Source organism: Haplochromis burtoni, unplaced genomic scaffold (genome assembly GCF_018398535.1).
Source record: "Haplochromis burtoni strain Fernald_Lab_line unplaced genomic scaffold, NCSU_Asbu1 Contig_14, whole genome shotgun sequence".
NCBI lineage: Eukaryota > Metazoa > Chordata > Actinopteri > Cichliformes > Cichlidae > Haplochromis > Haplochromis burtoni.
Genome location: NW_024582375.1, coordinates 214,846 through 235,578, shown reverse-complemented (window position 1 = coordinate 235,578; position 20,733 = coordinate 214,846). Strand labels below are relative to the sequence as shown.

Sequence of the window (20,733 nt, the reverse complement as noted above, 5' to 3'; positions counted from 1 at the left end):
TATGGATTTATCTGATCTAACCTGCGTATTTTCTTTTTTTAAATACACTTAGAAAAATGTGGAAATGGGCAGAGCCATCTTGACGAACACAAAGAACAATTCAGAGCACAGTTTATCTTTATGTCCAATAAAATGACATTCTTCAGCTTGGACACAGTAGCTTATTGTCAGAATCTTGCTTAACTAAAAGGCAATCAATATTTTTATTTATTCATGTTTAAATAACTAACTTGAAAGCATGGCTAATAAGACCTCTTGGAAAACAATTTAAGTTGAAAAACTTACACTATGTTGAGTGTGCATCACAGCCGATTTTGACACTAAAAACTGGACAAATGTACTTGCAAGTCTACAAGTTATACTTTTCTTCTTATGCTGTTTCACTTTCTGTGCTTTGATGCTCCGAAACAGGTCGTGGCTGTCTTTACACTTTTATTTTGAAGGCGGCAGCAACAAACTTCCTTATCTTATCTATGTTTTGTGTGTTTAGTGTTGCAACTTGCTTAACAGAAGCAGGAGGTCGAGACCCTCATTTGGGGGAAGGGTGGGAGCGAATAGCAGAGTTCTCCCCCATCCCTCCCCCTCCAGCCCTTGTCTGCAGCAACTTTCCACGGGTCTCACCTCTGAAAAGACTCATTCAGTGTCTTTGATTCAGTGTGGCTTTAAGTGACAAATCATCCTTAGTGATGTGGTTGCAACTGACAACCCTGAACTTCAATTGCATTTTCATTAAGGGACATAAAAGGTCACTTATCTGATGTATATAACAACATCAGAGCTGCTGGTTGTTTAATATTTAAGTCTTGATTTGAATTTTCAAATTAAAAGTGCAGGACTACAATATTGAGTGCTAAGGCAAGCCCCAACATGCCTTTGCCTGCATGCAACAAAGTGACAAATGAGAGCTGTGTACACAAGAAAGCAGCTTTTTTGTGTGTTTGAATTTTGTAATTTTCTTATTCAGACATGTAATAAACAAGTTCACACATTTTAAAACAAATGAGCATGGCAACAAAAAAAAAAAAAATCAAAAAACTATATCAATAAGTGACACTAACACATTTAAAGTGTTCCATTGTTGCCACAAGGAGCAAATGTTCATCAGAGCAGCTCTCCCCGGGCTCACACGCCTAGTCCCAGCTAGAGTAGCGAACCTAAGAGGAGACACTCCCGACACACTGAAACAAATACTAACAAACTAAGAGACATAACCTTTCCCACAATATACCAAGACCTTAGTATCATCATGCCATGACAGTTCTCAGAATGCGCTCTAAAATAGTGAGTAAAAATCTCAACAATAACACTGGTATGATGGATAATACAACCACATCAAAACATTGTAGTACAATAGTTTAGAAATATCTATTTCATCTGTTTAATTATTCTACATGTTTTATAAGTTATTGTGTGTAGTTAGGTTGATCTATAGTTGTTCTGCTGGGAGTTTTGAATACTCTAAAGCTCTGCCTTTTTTTCCCCTCTTTTCTTTTTTTTCCTTTTTTGCTACGTCAGTTAAATAAAGTCCATCACACTGCAAGACATCACTCATACAGCTTGTAAAAGTGCAAGTCCACAACTCATTTTCCCCCATTGTACAAGTACAACGCTGCATCCAAAGGGTAGCTGCGGAGCAACATCAGCATCCTCTGGTTCTCCACTGGGATGCTGAACAGCACGTGAGTGAGCAAACTGCGCTTCCTGAGACTCGTATACATCTACTCGCGAGTGTCCGACTGCGGGGAAGAGCGTCGGGCTTAAGTGTGGAGGTGAAGAAGTTGAAGCAGAGATTAACAGGCGAACACAGGTGTCACTTACAGCTTTACCATCTACTGTGTTTAGCTGACAATGTCCCAGTGACACACAGGATCAACCTGGTTTGGAACAGATCTTAAAGAAAATAAAAGCACAGCAAATAAAAGCTTCAAACTGACGATGTGCATCTTGTAAGGCAGCATGCTGAGTGTACATCGGTCTGTGGGTTCATGTGATCGGCGTGATCCAAAAGGAAGTCAGTGACTCGGGACAGGATTTGTTTACTTTATGTAGCCACGATGTGAAAAACAAAAACAAAAAAACAGCAAAGATTCACGCCGACTTTAATCTGGAAGAAGCCTGCATAATTCTACATGCTGCATTAAGTGATTTTTTTAATAGCTAGAGGGCAAAAATATATATCAACTCAATGAATCAGAGCACAGATTCTATTGATTTTAGCTCTGTCAGTAGTTTATTCATCTTGCAGATGTATACTAAGCAGCGAAGGCCTTTACTTGGATTGGTAAATTTGAGCAACAAGAGTCCAATTTTTATTCGTCTCGTAGCCCAGATATGGTCTGCTGCTACCAATCACTGTGACAATAGGTGGTTGGTGTAGGCATCATTTATGTAAAGGTCATAAAAATACAAACATAAAAGATATATGATGTTGCAGAACTGATAAATATCTGTAGTCAGTTTTCCACATGAAAGTCTAGCTCACAATTGAACATGAGGTTGCTGTCTGGGCAGAATACATGATGCCTGCTGACTTGTGGTGAACTGACCCAAAAAAAATGACCTGCACTGTTCTTACACTGGGAGCAATAATACGTTACATGGATTTTGTACTAGGAAGCTGGCATTTAAAGGCTGCTTTGTGTGCCATCAACCTTCCTGGGAACTGGCATTACTAAGTAGAGGTTTGCAAGGTAACATAGAACAAAATTGGCAGCTGGGGTACATGTATGCTAAAATTACTTAGTAGTGTGTTTATATATAAAAAGATCACTTAATACAAGTTCAGGTTTGTGGTAGCTACTGCCTGAATTGAATGACACAAAGACCAGCTGATTGCATTTGAAAGTTAGGTAAGGGTGACTAATTAAAGGACAAAGAAAGCCATAATAAACTTTTTTTTATGATCACATATGTCTAGAACAGCTTCAGTGCACCTGGGCAGAATTCTCCAAGGTATTTGCTCCCTTGGTTATTTGAAAATGGTGAAATCTCCTATATACATGTTCAGAAAATTTCAGGCATGGTGATTGTGAAGGTCACGGAATAGGATTCTGATCATTTTCATAACAAATTAATTCAGTGCTCTACAATGGAGGCACTCATGCCAGAAGAGTACGCTCCCATCAGAGAAATGGTTCATCACAAGATAAAGGTGACATCTTTGCACTTGTTCTCCCTGACCTTTTCTTCTAATCAGACAACTGCACCCAAACCATGTCAGCCAGATGTAACAGAGCCAACACTGTCCTCGCTGTAACCGTCAGTGGGACAGATTCGATTCTATTCTATTGCTGACTGTGGCACAAACTTAAAGACAGGATTTTCCTTCATACTGTGTCTTCCTGCCAGGGGATATAACGGACTTTCAGTAACCAATGGGCTTCAATCACTATGCAAAATCAACAAAAAAAAAAACAACAAAAAAAACAACAAAAAGTGGCAGAGGGAGTGCCACCACTGTGCTGTGTTTAAAAAAGAAAATCATTACAGCAGAGGCAGTCTAACAGGGGAAGCTTAAGAGTATCAAGATCAGGTTAAAGGTTCAGTGTGGGGACACTGATGTTCGGGTTTATAACAGGTAGGTAACGAGTTCAGGCAGAGGCAGAATATTCCACACGGGGAAAGAAAAAGTCCCTCTGCCTTCCACTGATGTTGATGATGATTATGAAGATGAAAGCAAGGACAGGGATCCACATTTCATAGGGAAAAAAGACAAATCATGGAGGTTAGGTGCACGTGGAGGAAAACCTAAAGCATGAGGATCCAGCACTCTATCCAAAACTTTGTTTCTCCTGTCAGTTCTGAAGAAGTTCCTCATCAGTCTGTGAGTAAATATTCCAGGAGCAAGCTTTTAGACAGTGTGCTGCTTACTTACAACTACACAAAAAATAATTCCAACTTACCAAGTAGACTACTAAAACCCTTCCAAGATTTAGCAAAAGTCGTATTGCTTTCTAAATGCACAATTCCACTGCTGTAGAAAATCCGCTAACTGATCAAACTCGCCAAATCTGATGTGTCCTTGCAGCAAAAAAATTTCTAATAAAAACAAAAAATTTTAAAGAAAAAAAAACAAACAAGAGAAAAAGAAAAGTTTTATTCATTATCGTGCAGCTCTAATGTAGAGGCAGGATACTCCTCTAGTGACTTGTGGACTTGCAGATGAGACCTTGATGGAGGCGGGGTGGAGGGAAAGGTTTCAAGGAGGCTGACTCAGTGAGACTCTCCGTTGACCGAGCTCCCCTCTCCTCTGGGTGAGGAAGAGCGGGAAAGGCCCTTCTCTGTGTTTTCTGAGCTAGAGCCGTTCTGGCTGTGGTGGTCGGCCGATGACACGGAGCTGGAGGAAGTGGCCGAGGTGGCTGAGGGCTTGGCCTTCTCCTTAAAGTCCGTTATGATGACTGTCAGGTCCCCAACCGTCACCTCCAAGTGCTGGGCGCTGCTGCGATCGATGTTTTTTAGTCTTGGCCTGATGAGTGAGTGGAAAAGACCATTAAGCATACAAGGCTATTTTTAAAAATCCTGCATAAAGAGAGTCTTCCTGGTGCTGCTTTGAAATATACTCCTGGTGTCTCCCACTTCCCACTTCCTGAAATTCTTTATGAAACATGACAGCCTAACTCCAGGTGGCAACATAAACAGTTTTTGCACTTTTCCATGTTTATTCATGAATCCCTCTAATATCTGACTCCGCCAACCTGGCATCAGCTCGCTTACCTCATCTTCTTGTGGCTGTTCTTCTTAAGCGGCGGCTCTCTGTCGCTCTTCTCCTTCTCGACTCTCTCCTTCTTTTCCTTTTTGGGCTGTGAGGGCAGCACAAACTGCTGCGTTACCTGCTGCTGAGAAACTAGCTGGGATACGGGACGTGGCTTCCTGATCCAGGAGGGAGGAGTGTTGAAAAGGGGATGAAGGGAGAAAGACAGAGAGGGAGAGACAAAGGGAGAGACGGAGAGCGGCAGATTAATGAGAGGGAAAAGCACAATGAACACATGGCTTTGTGCTAGCCTACCACTATAATCAAGAGCCAATGATCACTGCCAGTGCTGGTTAGGATGGTGCTGCTCAAGTGCTCTTAACACTGGCAACACACGCTGAGTGCATTTAAAATAAAACCCGGAGTTCAGCCATCTGTGAGATGTGGAGTGTACCTGTGCAGGCTTGTTTTTAGCACTCACAAGACAAGATCAGTTGTGGTAAATACACAGGTGCAGTAGGAATTAGAAGTGTGCAAAACATACTGAATATAAAATATTTAGCAGATTAATCATCTGCGGAAATAATAGTTAGTTGCAGTGACATTCAAAAGTAAGCCTAACTGACTACAACATGGTAAATGGTCTGTATTTGTATAGCGCTTTACTTAGTCCCTAAGGATCCCAAAGCGCTTTACACTACATTCAGTCATCCACCCATTCACACACTGGTGATGGCAAGCTACATTGTAGCCACAGCTACAATGTAAAATCCTGCTTTGATATTAATGGGTGTGTTCGCCACACATTCTTTACTCAGGTAGGCGTCTGTAAGACAGAATGACACCGTCCATGATCCCCCCGCTCTTATGTTGAACATGCAGTCATTGTTAACCAGTAATCGCTTTAAATGCTTTATGTACACTGCAGTGATGATACTTGTCTGTGCACGGCATTAGCTGCGATGATGTGAATACGCCCTCCATGTCTGCTCAAGTACAATTATGCTTTTCATTGTGGCCTTTCAAGAACTGGGCACCATTTTTTGGGACTTAAAATAGAATAACTTAACTGTAGTTTGTTCTCGATGCAAAGCAAGTGCCGAGTTGTTGATGTGAGGGGACGTTCCTGAGAAGCATGGATAATATACCTTCACACACAGGTTCCACAAATCGCTGAAGACAGAGCCAATGTGATATTAAATGGTCCTCCTCACATTCATACCTCCATCTTTCATGAGGGTGTAATGTCTCAGAAATAATGTATTATGCAACTGGTTGGCTACAGGAGCATGCATTAGGACTGTGATCGTATTTCTGAGCAGGACTTTGTATGTGTGTGTATTTTGGAGCTTGCCAAGAGCCCTAGCCTGAGAGGGAAGTGTGCTGAAAAGGCCATCTGTTGGGGCGGTCTACACATCTAGTGCCTTTATTAATTGCATGCACACACAAATGAATTACATACAGTATGAATGCATGCATGTCCATATACTACACTGCATGTTGTTTAGAAAACAAAAGCGATTCTAGAAGAAAATGTATGTTTGCTTTTATATACAGTGCAACAGCATCCAGTGATGTACATTAAAGCATAGCATGTATAATTATATTTTTAACATTAAACCCTAAGCAGAACAATAGCTACAGATTGGTAACATGCAATATTTGTCATAATGACTGATGCTGGCTTATTGGACTATATGATGTCAAGTGTGTCAGTGGTTGAGGTTTCATTTATTCAATTTTGCACAGGTTAATTGTGTCACAAAGAGCTTAAAAAAAGCTCCAGTTACTGTTTCATTTGAAGATATTTTGTTGTGTCTATGAATGCTTCTGAAATAAAGTAGATTTGGTAGAATTTATCATGAGTCACAATGATTAGCTCCGGTGGCTGTGTCAGAGCCAGCACGTGATGTTGCCTGTAGTATTTCAGGGGTGACTTGTCAGTGCCGCTGCTCCCCTGCATTGCTGTGGGCCGTTTCATCACCTTCACAGCATTCACCTACAGGCTCCAGGGGGTATTTACTTATTGCTCTCCGATTCTATATGTCACAGATTTGTGGTTAGTAGCACTGGAAAGTTGAAAATGCTGATTACCTTATGGTATTTTTCTCATGTGGACTAACCTGTGCCTTATTACATTTAAGATGTGCTGCAATTACAAAATATTAGCTTCATGAAATTTCATTTTAAAAAAAGAAAAGAAAAACAAAGAATTCCATTAGAACTTCTAATACAACTTTACAGTGTCTTTCAAGTGTATGACACCTGATCCCAGATTAGTTTGACCACTGTGACTTGTTGTGCAAAAAATAGTTGCACATTTTTTCCAAAGTGAGCCCTGGTGGCCCATTTAGCCTCAGTTAAAGGTTTTTCTACCTCAAATTCCACAAGGATATACATACACAGAAGCTCCTGTCTTTTTCTGAGGGCAAAGATGTTGTTGAGCAATTCTGGGATGACCTAAATTGGGGCCAAGCTTCAAAGACTCTCTCCCACAGACATTTTTTTTTAAACTTAGCTTTCACTGCCTTCACATAACTTGCAGTGATGCTAGCAAGTCTAAAGTAAAATGCAAATGGGTCTCTTGGCCTACATAACTGTCTAATAGGGAGGAGATGTAGAGATTCTCTAATATGTCTGTCTTGTCAGCAAGATGCTGCAGAAGTGCTGACTCCTTTTTAAATAAAGACAAAGGCCTCTCAGAGTCCTCTGTTCCTAGTTCGAGTAATTTGCTGCTCTCCTTGACATCTTTTTGTTTAATAGTCCTACAGCAACTAAACAGCATCTGGTGGTCTGAATGTACACACATACACACAAAACAGCAACGGTCACAAAAGGATCAGCTCTCCCGCCCTCAGGACAAACGTTATCAGCTTCCAGAACTAAAAACTCATCTGGCTGCGTCATTCATAACATCCTTAGGCTTTTGTTTGATGAATTTAGTTTAGAACGTCATTGTGCACTTTGTGTGATTTACTGTATGCAAGTAATTAATTCCTCCTCTCATTAATGCAGTGAGTGAGTGATGGTTTTGCTTGAAATGTAATCTCCCCTCAGCCTAAAATGTTTTAGATTGAAAGCCTGGATGTGCCAGAGAGCAAGTGAGGCCACGTCTAAATACATACAGCCAACCTCCCTCCATGTATTACAGTGGAGTTGATTCTCACTAATAGAACCAGCTCAATAACCAGGAGGTGAAAGAGGAGATAGACAACCCAATATTATGGGGAGGCAAAGCGGCAGGTCTAAACAGAGCTGCCTCTGTTAACCCAATCAAATGGTGTTTATCTCTGCACTTAGGCCCTCACTGCTAGCCTCCCTTTGGGCACCGAGTGTGGGTTTGTGTATGTATGTGTATTGATTCCAAAATAATTTCTGTCCCGAACGTAACGGTCTATTCTTTCAGACATTAATACTGCGTGTTGGAACCTCTGTTCCTGTCGATATCTGCTTCACTCATTCTGCTACAGCTAATGGAGTCCCACAATGGGAAATTAGGACATTACAGGGGGAGGCTTAAACATAGCAAATTGTATTTCCTTCAAAGAGGAGAGTACAGCAAACACACAAAGCCTTGGTTTCAATTCACAGAAAGTGATCAGCCAGTTTATTGTTACATTTATTATCTTTGCCTTCACTTGTTCTTTTTCACAGGTTCTCCTTCTGCAATGTTTTATTTGTAGAACATGAGTGCAACACTATGTTAAACAAATGACCAATAGGGGGTCAACTTGAACTAATACTATTACTAATAACTAATAATAATATTTTATACTCAGATAAGCAATGATTAAAAACAGTTCCAAACCTAATTTGTTCCTACTTTACTGGTTGGTACTTATTAGCATGTATGTGGGATTCACAATTAAAATTTATAGACATAGCCTTCTAACCTAGCTTTCTAAGGCCTCGGTCATCCTGTCCTATAGTGGGCTAGAGTCAGCAACCCCCTGACCAGCAAGTGCTGGTTGCTAAGGAAAATGTATATTCCACAACTAGTTAACGAGTGGCTGCTGACTGACACTGGGTGAAAACAGATTACTGTGGTATGCAAACACTGAAACTTGAAAAAGCGCATCACAAAACAGAAATGTGTAACATTAATTTTCCTTCGAGGAATAACTTGGTCATTACTATTGCAACCAACATGTTTCAAAAGGCACAAGTTTTCCCTTAAAGGTTCCCGTTTCCAGTTTGCATTGCACTTTACTTGGTAAGTAGTTGGCGAGTGTTTGCAGACAAGTCGGCATCTTCGATACAAACTATGGAAAACCGTGGCAACCTGCTAACAACCGAAGCAATCACAACGAGGTCTTTGTAACCAATTTCAAAACCTAAAGAAACCACTTGCCAAACGGTCCCATAATACACACTTTTCTCTAGTGATAGTTTCCAGGGGGGTCACTGACTGGTTTCCAAGCCTGTGTGACTGGAGCTTTAGTAATCGATTTAACACCGGCTAGGAGCAATGTCCAACAACACTCACAAGTAGTCCAGGAATACACATTTTTCCCCTCACGACTGGTGACTGACAGATGGTTCCTAAGCGGTCTCTACGTCTGTGTGACTAAGGCCTTATTCAATCACAGCCAGGAAAGTCTGAAACTTCAAGAAGCCAAGTTTCCTTGAGAAAGACTTTGAATCTTCCAGTTAACAAAATCATTCTTTTGACAGCCAAGAAGGCTAGTCCTGCCATCTTTATGTCCTTTTTCAGTGTAACTGTGCAGTCTTTACTAACACTAACACAATAACAACAACAGGACAAAAGAGAGAGAGATGTATAGTCATCCATTCTGTAAGTCGATAAAACATTTCTGGGCAAAAGGACTTGACTTCACGGCGATGTCACAGCACACAATCCACAACAATGCCAGCACAGATCTGAAAAGCTTTTTTTTTTTTTGTAAGGGTAACACAAGTTCTAACTTTTTCAACTCGTTAAGGCGGTTTTAAAATAAAAAAAGAAAGAAATATCTGCAGATGAATGTACTGTATTGTAGTTTATGTTGTTGTGTTTCTTGTTGATACAGATGTTCTTTTTCTTTTTTGGCCTCTCTTGTGTGAAACAAAATAAACACAAACCTCGCTCTCAATCTCACAACCTTAAAGTTTAATCGTGAATTGAAGGCAAAGTTAGTTTATTCTGCAGAAACTGAGCTGAAAAAAAAATGTTGCCACTGATCCCTTATGCTTACTTCAGTGACAAGGGAACTCTAGCTGACCCTTTTCCAAATATGTCGCGCGCGCACACACACACAGCATCTATCGTGCTCACGCTCCTCTATCCTCTCACTTTTTTTCCCCTCCCTCCTCCTGATGCACTCGGTGACCTCCCACTCGTTCACTGCTGCCCTGGGCTTAAGAAAATATCACACAAGGATTCAAAAATGGGAGAAAAACTCTGATGTCAGCAAGTCATAAGCTGGCATAATTTTTTCTAATTAACTTCTATTTTCTGCCACAATGGACAACTGGGTTATCACCAGTACTGCTGAAACAACATGGATAGTGTTTAAGAGCACTAATCATTTAACACATCTTAGCAGAACAAAGGCAACGATTGGTATTAAACTCCTTCACACAGAATCACCTTTAACAGTTTTGAATAACTACTCGTTTCTTGTTTGCTGGAACTCAAACTGTATATGGCCCCAGGTGGTTTCATGTGATTAAATGTGACCTCAGTGGAATGCACATCATACCACAGAGTTGCTACACTGAGAGAACAATGAAACAGCAACATTTCATAAGCAGGGCTGTGCCGTATCATGCCATCTGCAATAATACCAATATAAATTTTTTATGCGATATAAAATAATATCACAATATCATTGCTATAGCAACATGCCTTTACGTTCCCAACACACAACAGTGAGAGAAACCCAGACATGTCTGAGAGGAAGAGTGGTGTGTCAACCTCTGATGGTGATTTAGTAACTAATAGGGCTGCCACAAACGATTATTTTGATAGTCGACTAGGCGGCGATTATTTTTGCGATTAGTCGACTAATCAGATCATGCATCCATTTAACGTAAAACATACCGCTTATTGCACCAGCATGCATCTGCTCTTATATAACTATTATTAGCTTACAGCTTTAAGTGTTTAAGGTATGTGCTAACTAAAAATAAAGACAAGATGATAGTTTATTAAATTTTAATGAAATTTGCAGATTGTTTCGGTGAAGTTTAATAAACCCAGCCGTCTGCTCCTTGCTATCTAAAATATAACATGACACCGGAGTATATTCTCAAGCATCTCACACTTCTGATAATCAGTTGTCTGCTTGATGTTTATTCAGCTGTGTAAAAACTATAACTTTAATCTCAGCCAAACCGATTTACTCAGGAACAAAAAAAATACTTAAAAAAAAAAGCCAAACTATAACATTTTTAAGTTATCTGAGTGACTTATATATCATGTAGCGAAAGACGGTGGTGGGTTTGAAAACGATTTGCTGGGAGTCCGGTGTTCTCACCGGCTCTAGTGAGCCTTGCCCCCGGCTAACTATCGAGCTGGTGGGTAACAAGACGCCTCTGAAAAAGTCGGCGCGCTTTTGAAAATATGTGGTGTCTTGATAAACTGAGCAGATATTTGAAGTTTACACAGCCACATTCTCGCCTGAAAATATGTTAAACGTTTATTTTGTGACCCAGAAAGAATAATAACAGTAATATTAAAACTAACCAGCTGCCGCCATTGTTGGAAACTGAGCAGGGCCACGATGGGCTGCGCTATGAATTCTGGGACACAGTTTCTTCTTCTTTGGTGTTTAACGGCAACTGGCATCCTTGTACATGCAGTGCTGCCATTTTCTGTTTCAGTCCGTTATTACACTCTTAAATCCTACTACTTATTCCTGCGTCTTTTGGGCTCTTACAAAGCTTCAAACGATGCGTCGACTATTAAATTAGTCGTCGACAATTTTGATAGTCGACGTAATCGTGACTAGTCGACTAATTGTGGCAGCCCTAGTAACTAAAAGTGATACTTTAACAACCTTCAACAAAGCACAAGACTTTGTAAATCTATACAGAAAAAATGTTCTTGTTTTGCCACTTGAGGCGACCTGAGGCTTCGTAGCCTGGTTGTGTAGTTCAACCAGGCTACGAAGGAGGAAATACTAGCAGCTGGTGATGCGCGACCCAAAAGTAAGCAAATGACTCAACCAAGCATCACTAACTGCATTCACTATCAGCACTCCATATGACAGGAAGAGCAAACGGTAGATGGAAATTATTAATGTGGTTCCATGGTATATGGCAAAGCAGGGCTTTAAGCAGCTGGTTAAAAAGCTCAACTAGAGATACAAAATCCCAGATTGAAAAATATTTTCTGTTTTATTATATGACAATATTAGCAAGCTCCTTACAAGTTACAAGGTTAAGCTACTTTGTTATTACTTGTATGCTTACATTTGGTATGCTGTGGCAGTTGATATAATGCCGTGCTTTTGCACTATAATTCTCCTGGGATGTTGTTTCAGTATTTCGAATTAAGAAGTCTGTCATCAATAACAGTAGCTCACTGCGAAACAGCTTCATTTTTGTTGCACTAATAAATTCTGCTGCCTGCAAGTATTGATAAAATGTTCAGAATATTTTTTTCTATATCGTTGAAAATGTTGTTATTGCAAGTTTTCTTGAAATATAACCCTACTCAACCCAACGGTGGGCAGATATGGAGTAAACAATTATTTCACTTGTAGATTTATCTGTGGATTCTTTTTGATTAACAGTGCCTGAAAGTACAGCAATGGTGAAAAATGTCTGCGAAAAATATAATATTCTTTGAATCTCTGACAAGTCCAAAAATATTTTTTCATTATATAAATAAAGAAACACGAGCAAGGGAACTGCCGAGGCTCTAAACTAAAAACTTGGTTCCAGCTTTGTGACGATGTATTTTAAGTTATTGCTAGTATCGTTTCGGGAACTTATCTATCAATATGCGTTCCAAAAATATCCCTGTCAACTATCAATCTAAATCCTATCAGAGTCCAGTATCCTAAATATCAATTGGAAGTGGAAGTGTCAAACACTCAGTGGTTCGGGCTATTTGTATTATCGCCATACATCATAAGCTAGGGATGTGTGCGACTATACAACCAAGCAACCAAAGCGATGTATAACCAGAATGTAAAAAAAAAGAAAAGTCCTGCGCATTTCAGAAAAATTTGAAACGCGATTTGATTAATGACGAACATGACTAATAACTGTTTCATATAACTCTTAAAATACACATGCAATATTTGTTAGGCCAATGTTAGCTTTATCCATTTCAAGCACTCAGTTTTAAATGTTTTGCGAAGGGTTTCTGTATGTTAGACGACTTGACCAGTCTAATTTTTTCTCTCATTTAAATGACTGGTAAATTAATCACCAGGTACATATACCATCTGCTGATGGTATATGCAAACCATCAGCAGAGCACATGTGCCATCACTTTTTAGTGGCTATGCAGTGCATGTTCAGCCTATGGCAGAGTGAGTCACAAGCAAAACAAGGCGTCGAGCTTGTGTTTCAGGATTGTGCTCTATATAGATTTGTTTTGTTAAAATATTCAACTTCTAATGAGTGGCTCCCAAAACACAGTACAGAATTCTGCAGATGTTTGGACTGCGTGCTGTCATTTATCGGGTACACAATGTGATGAGCAAACAGCCAACAGGACAGCTGATGGACTGCAAATAAGCATCAGAGCGTGCTCCTATAAACAACTTTCATCTCGCTGTTCTGTGATGATTGTGAGATCATTGTCATATAGCTTATTTTATGCCCTGTTGAACACTCAATCCAGGTGTAGGTGTGTGTTTCAGATTTTCTATCAGCAGGTTGTATGCTGCTCCTGGGAGCTCCTCCAAACCTGATGATTAATGTCTTTCCCTGCCAGTACATGCTACCACTGTGTGTGTGTTCGTGTGTGTGGAACAGAGAGGGAGACAGATGGCCCTCCACGTCCTGTGGTTTATGACACCTTCTCCAGCCTGCTAGCCACACTACGCTACATTGTCCTCTCACACAAACGCCTGCCTGCACAAACACACAGAGCAGTATGTCATGCATCAGTGTCACCGCAGTAATTACAGGCTTATCACGTAGCCATAATCTTGAGCCACAGTGACGTGATAACAGCCAGCTTCATTGTCCGTGGTGTGCACTCGGTGTTTGTATGCTATGTAAGCACTAATACCAGTAACCCACACAGCTGAGCCAACTGTGTCACTTATTAGAGGAAGTAATCATTCAAATGGGATTACAAGACATTGATTGTTGCTATATAGTGTTTCATACGCCAAGTTAAAAATTCAATTTACAGCCAGTCATCATACTTGTATGAATACCAGCTCATAAAGCTGTGCTCATCTGTTGATGCCTGTTCTAATGATCTCATCTGACTTAGTCACTTGTGATCCAACGGCTATTCTGAACTCAAAGGATGCACACAACCAAAAATACCTGGATGCATTTCGTAACATTTTCCTGGGATGACTCAGTGTTACGGATCAAAGGAAAACAATGAAAGCAAACCCTGAAACCATTTCATTCTTAGCACTTAACTGCAATGGAAACACATGACTCGAGTGTGTTGCTCTTTGCTAGTTACACAGTTTGTCTGTTTATACAGAGAAATGCAATATAGCAAAAAGGGTTGTCCTCACTGTCTATAAAGTCTGTAAAAAAGCTATATTGTATGTATACTTAAAACTAGTCATATCGAGAGCTGGATTTTCACAGTGAGTGAATCAGCCACATTCGAGCCAAATGCACATTTTGAGCTCAGTGTTTAGTAATGTGGACTGCACATAAACTGTGAGTGTGAGCTTTTGTGTGTGTGTGTGTGGGGGGGGGGGGGGTTGATAAAACAACATCTAAAAACACACAAAACACAGTCAAATGCTGACAGGCTCCCAACCAGCCAGAATGGTTTGCACTTGTTTAGGTGGAGCAGGCAAAACCCTGCACATCAGTCATTCTGTCACCGACAGACGCCCCAGGTTAAGTTCAATGCCTGTGAAGACACAGAAAGGGGGAGACACAACGCCAGTAGCCAAGAGAAAGAGGAGATAAGCATAGTGAGAGGGTGAACACAAACAGGAGCTAACTAATAGGAAGCATGATCGAAGTGGCTGTCATAAATAGAGAAATATGTAGAAATATAATGCTGCCAAACAGGCTCCTGAACATGGAGCATTTCCCCAGCAGCTCTGATTTGTTGGAGCGCTGCTCATTGAACAGATGCAGGTGTGGATGTGAGGGAAGGTCACACACTGCTCTATTACACCCAGCTGAAATTGGCTAAGGACGATGTTTCGGTTAAACAGCTGTCTTTCAGCACCACTTCACATGACATTTTAAGACTTTTATTCCAAACAGCAGCAAGGAAAATTACAGCTGAAACAAATCTTAGCTTTCACTGCATTCCTCAAGGATTAGGATAATACAGGACAAGTCATGACAGACACGATGTGAGACCCTAAAATGCCTTGCTCAGGGACCATGCAGGAATCAAATCTGTGATCTTGTACTACATTATCAAACAGTCTATTTTCTACTAATGCTGTGCCAAACCTGGTGCTTTCTATGAGAGCCAATACACAGTATTACTAGCAGAAGTTGGGTTACATCTGCCAAACATTGGTAAATTTGTTACAGCAGCCCCTCCCCACAAGCACTGACAACTTTGGGAGAAGCAATTTTGTGGTGCTGTGATTCTAAATTGGGCAATGGCACTGCATAGGTGAAAAAGGGGTGTAAGACACTTCGATCGATCAGGCTTGTTTTCAAAGTGTGGGACTCAGTCAAAAGAGTTTTGGGAAGATAAAATGGTTCTCTGAAGTACAGTAATGAGATTGCATGATACGTTGTGATCCCAAAGCTCTCCAAGTCTGCCCTAATTAAACGTTGTAAGCTCGCAGCTTGTCGTAAAGAGCAACACACTGTATTTTTCCACATTAATCAGCGCAAATGACTCCATCATGTTTTGAGCGAGCGTGCACTTTCTCTTGTGCTTTACAAAAACGCAGGCCCTACTTTTTGTTCCTCCAAATTTCACTTCCTCCTCGCAGTACGGGTTTTTGAGCTGCCGACAGAATTAAAAGAACGTCAGCCAGTTCCCACTTTGTCAAAGTGTCTCGCTCTTCCATTTACTCGACCTCCTCCGATAAGCGAGACCAATTCTGCTGATGTATCCCTGTCTGCAGTCTCAAACTCACAGCCTCAACAACGTGCTTTCAATCAGCCCCGCTGGCTTTGGGCCCCTGCAGTAGATCATCTCTCGACATCACAGGGATTGAGGCGGCAAGATCTGCTAAAGCTTGCCTTCATAAAACATTTATTTTACCTCTTGACGGCAACACGCAAACACTCCTCAGCCTAAATTATTTCCACCTCGTCCTAAAACGTTCTCTTTTTGTACCAGTCACTGCCTGGACTCCTTGCCAAAAACCACACAGATCCAGTTGAGCAAAGTGCCATTTTATGTGTTAGGTTACTGCCAGGCTGATTTAAGCCATCCCCACAGAACTCACATTGGCTGTGTCCTTCAGGCTGCAGGACACTTCCTCTAACCACTGGACACTCCACGCCTCTGCTGAGCATTAATTCATTTACTCCACAGCAATAGCTCAGTCATGCTTGTTTAGCAACCAGCAAGGGAATTTGCTGTGCCCCGCATTCATATTCTGCGTGTTGTTTGCCCTTTAGCACCTTGGGTTTGCTCGCCGAGAAATCCACTTGTCTGTTGTGTTTGGTCATTAACAGCTGCGACCACCTGTGTGGCCATTTTGCTGCAGCATTAGCCCATGTTTGGCTCACATGCACGTGTGTGGCGGGTACATGACCGCACTAATGCTACTACAACATTTGCGTAGCACTGCAGTTGGGAAGACAGAAGGTTATTAACATTAAATAAGACCTTCTCACGGACATTTTCTAAATTTGTCGCCTGGGTATCAGGGGTGCAAGTGAGGAATTCTCACTCTTGTGTCCTTGCCAACTTTGGAAAAAAAAAAAAGTCCAGATGGGGAAGACAAAGGACGCTTTTGGTGACATGAGGAATCAGACAGGTTCTTGGCAAAGCTGCAAACACACCAATCTCAATGGAGTGTCCTCTAAACAATCAACTCTCAGTAGCAATAAGCTGGACCCAATGATAACAGCATGTCTGCTCCTCATTCCCTCTGTGAGCAGCAGCTCTGCACTTTGACTGCATGTTTATGGGTGTGCATTTGCGAACAAATATGTATGCGGTCATGAGTACAATTTGCATGTTGAGTGCATCTGTACTCAGCGTGTGTGTGTGTGTGTGTGTGTGTGTCTCTGATGACAGCAGGCTGATTAAGCTGTTGCATAGTAATGAGCTATGGCTGTCTGTCTGGCAGCTGCTCTGACAACCTCTTTTCACAACTAGCACTCCCACACACACACACACAGAAAAAGACAGAGAAATAAACGCGGGCATTTCAGTAACACACAGAAGAAACACTCTCATGAAAAGGCATCAAAGCTGACAAGAGCACTGAAGCATTGTTGTTTATGTTGTAGTTTAATCACTGGGAAAGTCACGCTAATGCAGGAGAGGATAATTATGATGCATTAAAGAGGGAGATCATGTAACAATGCACAGCTTCCCTATAGCCACAGCTAAACAGCTACACTTCCTCTCCTTCACTCTTTGTTGTGTTTTCCTCCTGATAATGAGTGTCACTGAGGAATAACAGCCATTTCCTGCTTCAAATCACTGATGTCAGGGGGAAGTAGCAGCCACAGGCACAGAGGGCAGCTGTGTGTGTGCGCGCACGCACCTTCGTGCTGTGCATTTGTACGCTTGAGTACCTGTGAGCGAGGTCATGTGCATGCCTATAAGAGGTCTCTTACAAATATCTGCAGGGCAGTGAAATGGATGTGTGTGCTTAAGGAACAAGCTATCCCTCTTCCCTCAGTTCACTGAGGTCAGTGTCAGCTGGCAGGAACATGGAGACTAATGCACTGCTTAGAGGAGACGTGAAAGGGTGCAATTAGTAAATAAACATACTGACTTTACGGATCTTCCTTTCACAGAAAACACACCAAATTGAATAACACAAAAAAGAGGAAAAAAAGAGGATACTTTGTTTATGTTTACTCTGAATTGTGTAGTAAGGGTTCAAAATCCACACAATTGTCAGTTAACATGGCCAGCCCCTCCATTCCCAAAGGACCCTACACCACCCCACCCCTCACACCCCCAGCGGGGCCCCACTAATGTAAAACACACCAAAGGTAATGTATATCCATCCTTACCTTGTTGATGTCCCCTTCCTGACATCACACATCATGCACTTAAAAGCCTCTGCCGTGTTCTTGTACGTGCACACGCTGCAGTCCCAGAACCCCTCGTCGGAGGAGGGCTTCGGTTGACGCTTCGGCCTTTTAAGACAATAAATTTAGAAAAAAAAAAAAGGAGGAAAAAAAGAGGAGAAAAAAACGAAAAGAAAAGATGGGAGAGGAAAGGATCGAGAGGAGACAAGAGTGAGTTCGGGCACCACTCATCCACGAAGGCTATCGATAGCAAACATCAGTGTAAGCCTGTAGGATTTAGGAAATCATCTGCAAAGCGCGCTATGATCCGACACTGTAATTGGCGATGAGGTTTTAACACCCGCGCGCGCGCGCACACACACACACAGTCTGCACGCGCACATACACACAAGCAGCGAGTGAGGCAATGAGAGAGAGAGGGAGGGAGAAGGGGAGGGGGGCCGTAAAGAAAACCCATTTTTTCCCCCGTGCGCTTGCCGATGTCCGTTCCCCTCCCCTAGCCCTGAATATCCAGCACGCACTAATTCGCTCGTTACCTTGTCGGACTCCTCTTGTCGCCCATGCCAGACCGGGGTTTATCTGGAGGTGCTGAGACGACCAGGAGCCTTGTTATTTCAATTTTTTTTAGCCGAGAAGCGATGCGCTTGTGCCGCTCGGCTTCCAGCTGTCGTGGAAACTCCGCTTGGGAAATGCTCACGTGACGGGCTGTGACCAATCACAGGCTGGGTTACTTCCCGTGGCTTGACATTCCTCTTGATGAATCAATGCCGCCTTCACGTTCCCTGCGTAAGCTCCCCCTTCTGTCGATTTAGAGTGCTAAATAATGATTCCATTTTGCTTTTCTATGACAGTAATGACTAAAAACCATACAAGTCTGCGCCTAAATCCATTATACAATATTTCACGTGCAGTCTTTCCCTCTAATGAAATGCTCTAACAAATTCACATTTTAGTAATTAAACCACACCTCCAATAAAAATGTTTCGAAAAGCACCCTATGTGCTCTTCGTGACGCCATAATTTCCACATGTAGTTGTTTTTCAATTTTGCCCGCTCTAAATTACGACACTTTCCGACAGCACCTAAATGCAACAAATCCCACTAATGTTCTGCGTCTGTAGCGATGCTGGATACCCTTCAAATAAGACTGTGCCGCTGTGCCTTTCATATCCCTGCATCTTCGCGCAGACAGCATTAATGCCAAACCAGTTTGCCGCAGACGCATCAAACATGGGGGAAATCCCTCTTTGTATTTGCGTGCTGACGCAAGCAGGCATCAAAAAGATATTTCCACCAAGCGCCGCACCAGCGAGCGGTTCCAACATCTTTTTATATTCAAGGTATTTTATTGCAGCGGAAACCCACTCGGAGCATTTTATTTCCTACATTTACATATGCAACGTGTGGGTCACTGCAAGTGGTTTCCGCTTTTCTAAGCTTTAAAAAGAGCACACACACACACACACACAAACACACACACACAACACACAAACACACATACACACACATATATATTATATATATATATTATATATATATTATATATATATTATATATATATATTATATATATATTATATATTATATATATATTATATATATATATATACTGATTATATACACACACACACACAGTGTTAGTGTTAAAAGGTGTCAGGTGCAAATAAGGAACTGGAAGTGCTGAATTTGTTGTTGTGCTCACACTCTCTTACTGGTCACTGGAAGGCTAACATGGCACATGATGGCAAAGAACTCTCTGAGGATCTGAAAAAAATGAATTGATACTCTACATAAAGATGGCCAAGGCTATAAGATTATTGCCAACACACAGTGGTCAAGACCATACAGTTTAACAGCACAGTTTCCACTCAGAACAAACCTCAACATGGTCGACCAAAGAAGTTGAGTGCACATGCTCAGCGTCATATCCAAAGGTAGTCTTTTGAAAACAGATATATGAGTGCTACCAGCATTGCTGCAGAGGTTGAAGGTGTGGAGGGTCAGCCTGTCAGTCCTCAGACCATACACACTGCATCAAATGGCTATCGTCCCAGAAGGAATCTTTTTCTAAAGATAAGGCACAAGAAAGCCCGCAAACAGTTTGCTGAAGACAAGACGACTAAGGACATGGATTATTTGTGGCCTTATGAGACCAAGACAAACTAAATATTATTCATATGGTGTCAAGGATGTGTGGCGGCAACCAGGTGAGGAGTACAAAGACATTCGTGTAATTTTTTTTTACATTTATGTTCATTAACATGCACTGTTCTAAATAAATAAATAAAGTGTGTCTTGCCTACAGTCAAACATGGTGGTGGAATGTCATTGTTTGGGGCTGCATGACTGCTGCTGGCACTGGGGAACTACAGTTAATTGAGGTAACCATGAATGCCAACATGTACTGTGATATACTCCAGCAGAGCATGATCCCCTTCCTTCAGAAACTGGGCCACACGACAGTATTCCAACATGATAACAATCCCAAATACACCTCCAAAAAGACCAGTGCCTTGCTAAATAAACTGAGGGTAAAGGTATTTGACTGGCCTGGCATCTGTGGGGCATCCTCAAATGGAAGGTGGAGGAGCGCAAGGTCTCTAACCCATGATGTAATGAACTCCATGCCCCACAGAGTTAAGGCAGTGTTGGAAGATAATGGTGGCCACTGAAAATATTGACACTTTGGGCACAATTTGGACATTTTCACCTAGGGGTGTACTCACTTTTGTGAGATACTCT

The 20,733-nt window shown here is 41.5% G+C and overlaps 1 protein-coding gene across 1 annotated transcript; it reads right to left on the bottom strand.

The window, feature by feature from the left end:
* Window positions 1–3,791: 3,791 nt before the first annotated feature.
* yaf2 (YY1 associated factor 2) lies at window positions 3,792–19,246 on the bottom strand. The gene is made up of 4 exons (XM_005915579.3): window positions 18,529–19,246; window positions 17,975–18,100; window positions 4,714–4,869; window positions 3,792–4,465 (listed from the first exon to the last, which is right to left on the bottom strand). The coding sequence occupies exons 1-4, from the start codon at window positions 18,552–18,554 to the stop codon at window positions 4,213–4,215; spliced, it is 561 nt and encodes a 186-aa protein (XP_005915641.1). The 5' UTR covers window positions 18,555–19,246; the 3' UTR covers window positions 3,792–4,212.
* Between the last annotated feature and the right edge of the window lie 1,487 nt (window positions 19,247–20,733).

Bases quoted from the DNA above. Each gene is read 5' to 3' on its own strand.
- yaf2 (XM_005915579.3), bottom strand. From the start codon at position 18,554: ATGGGCGACAAGAGGAGTCCGACAAG. The intron at 4,870-17,974 runs GTAAGGATGGAT...CTCCTGGATCAG, and splicing joins AGGAAGGGGACATCAACAAG to GAAGCCACGTCCCGTATCCC. The intron at 4,466-4,713 runs GTAAGCGAGCTG...CTCACTCATCAG, and splicing joins AACAGCCACAAGAAGATGAG to GCCAAGACTAAAAAACATCG.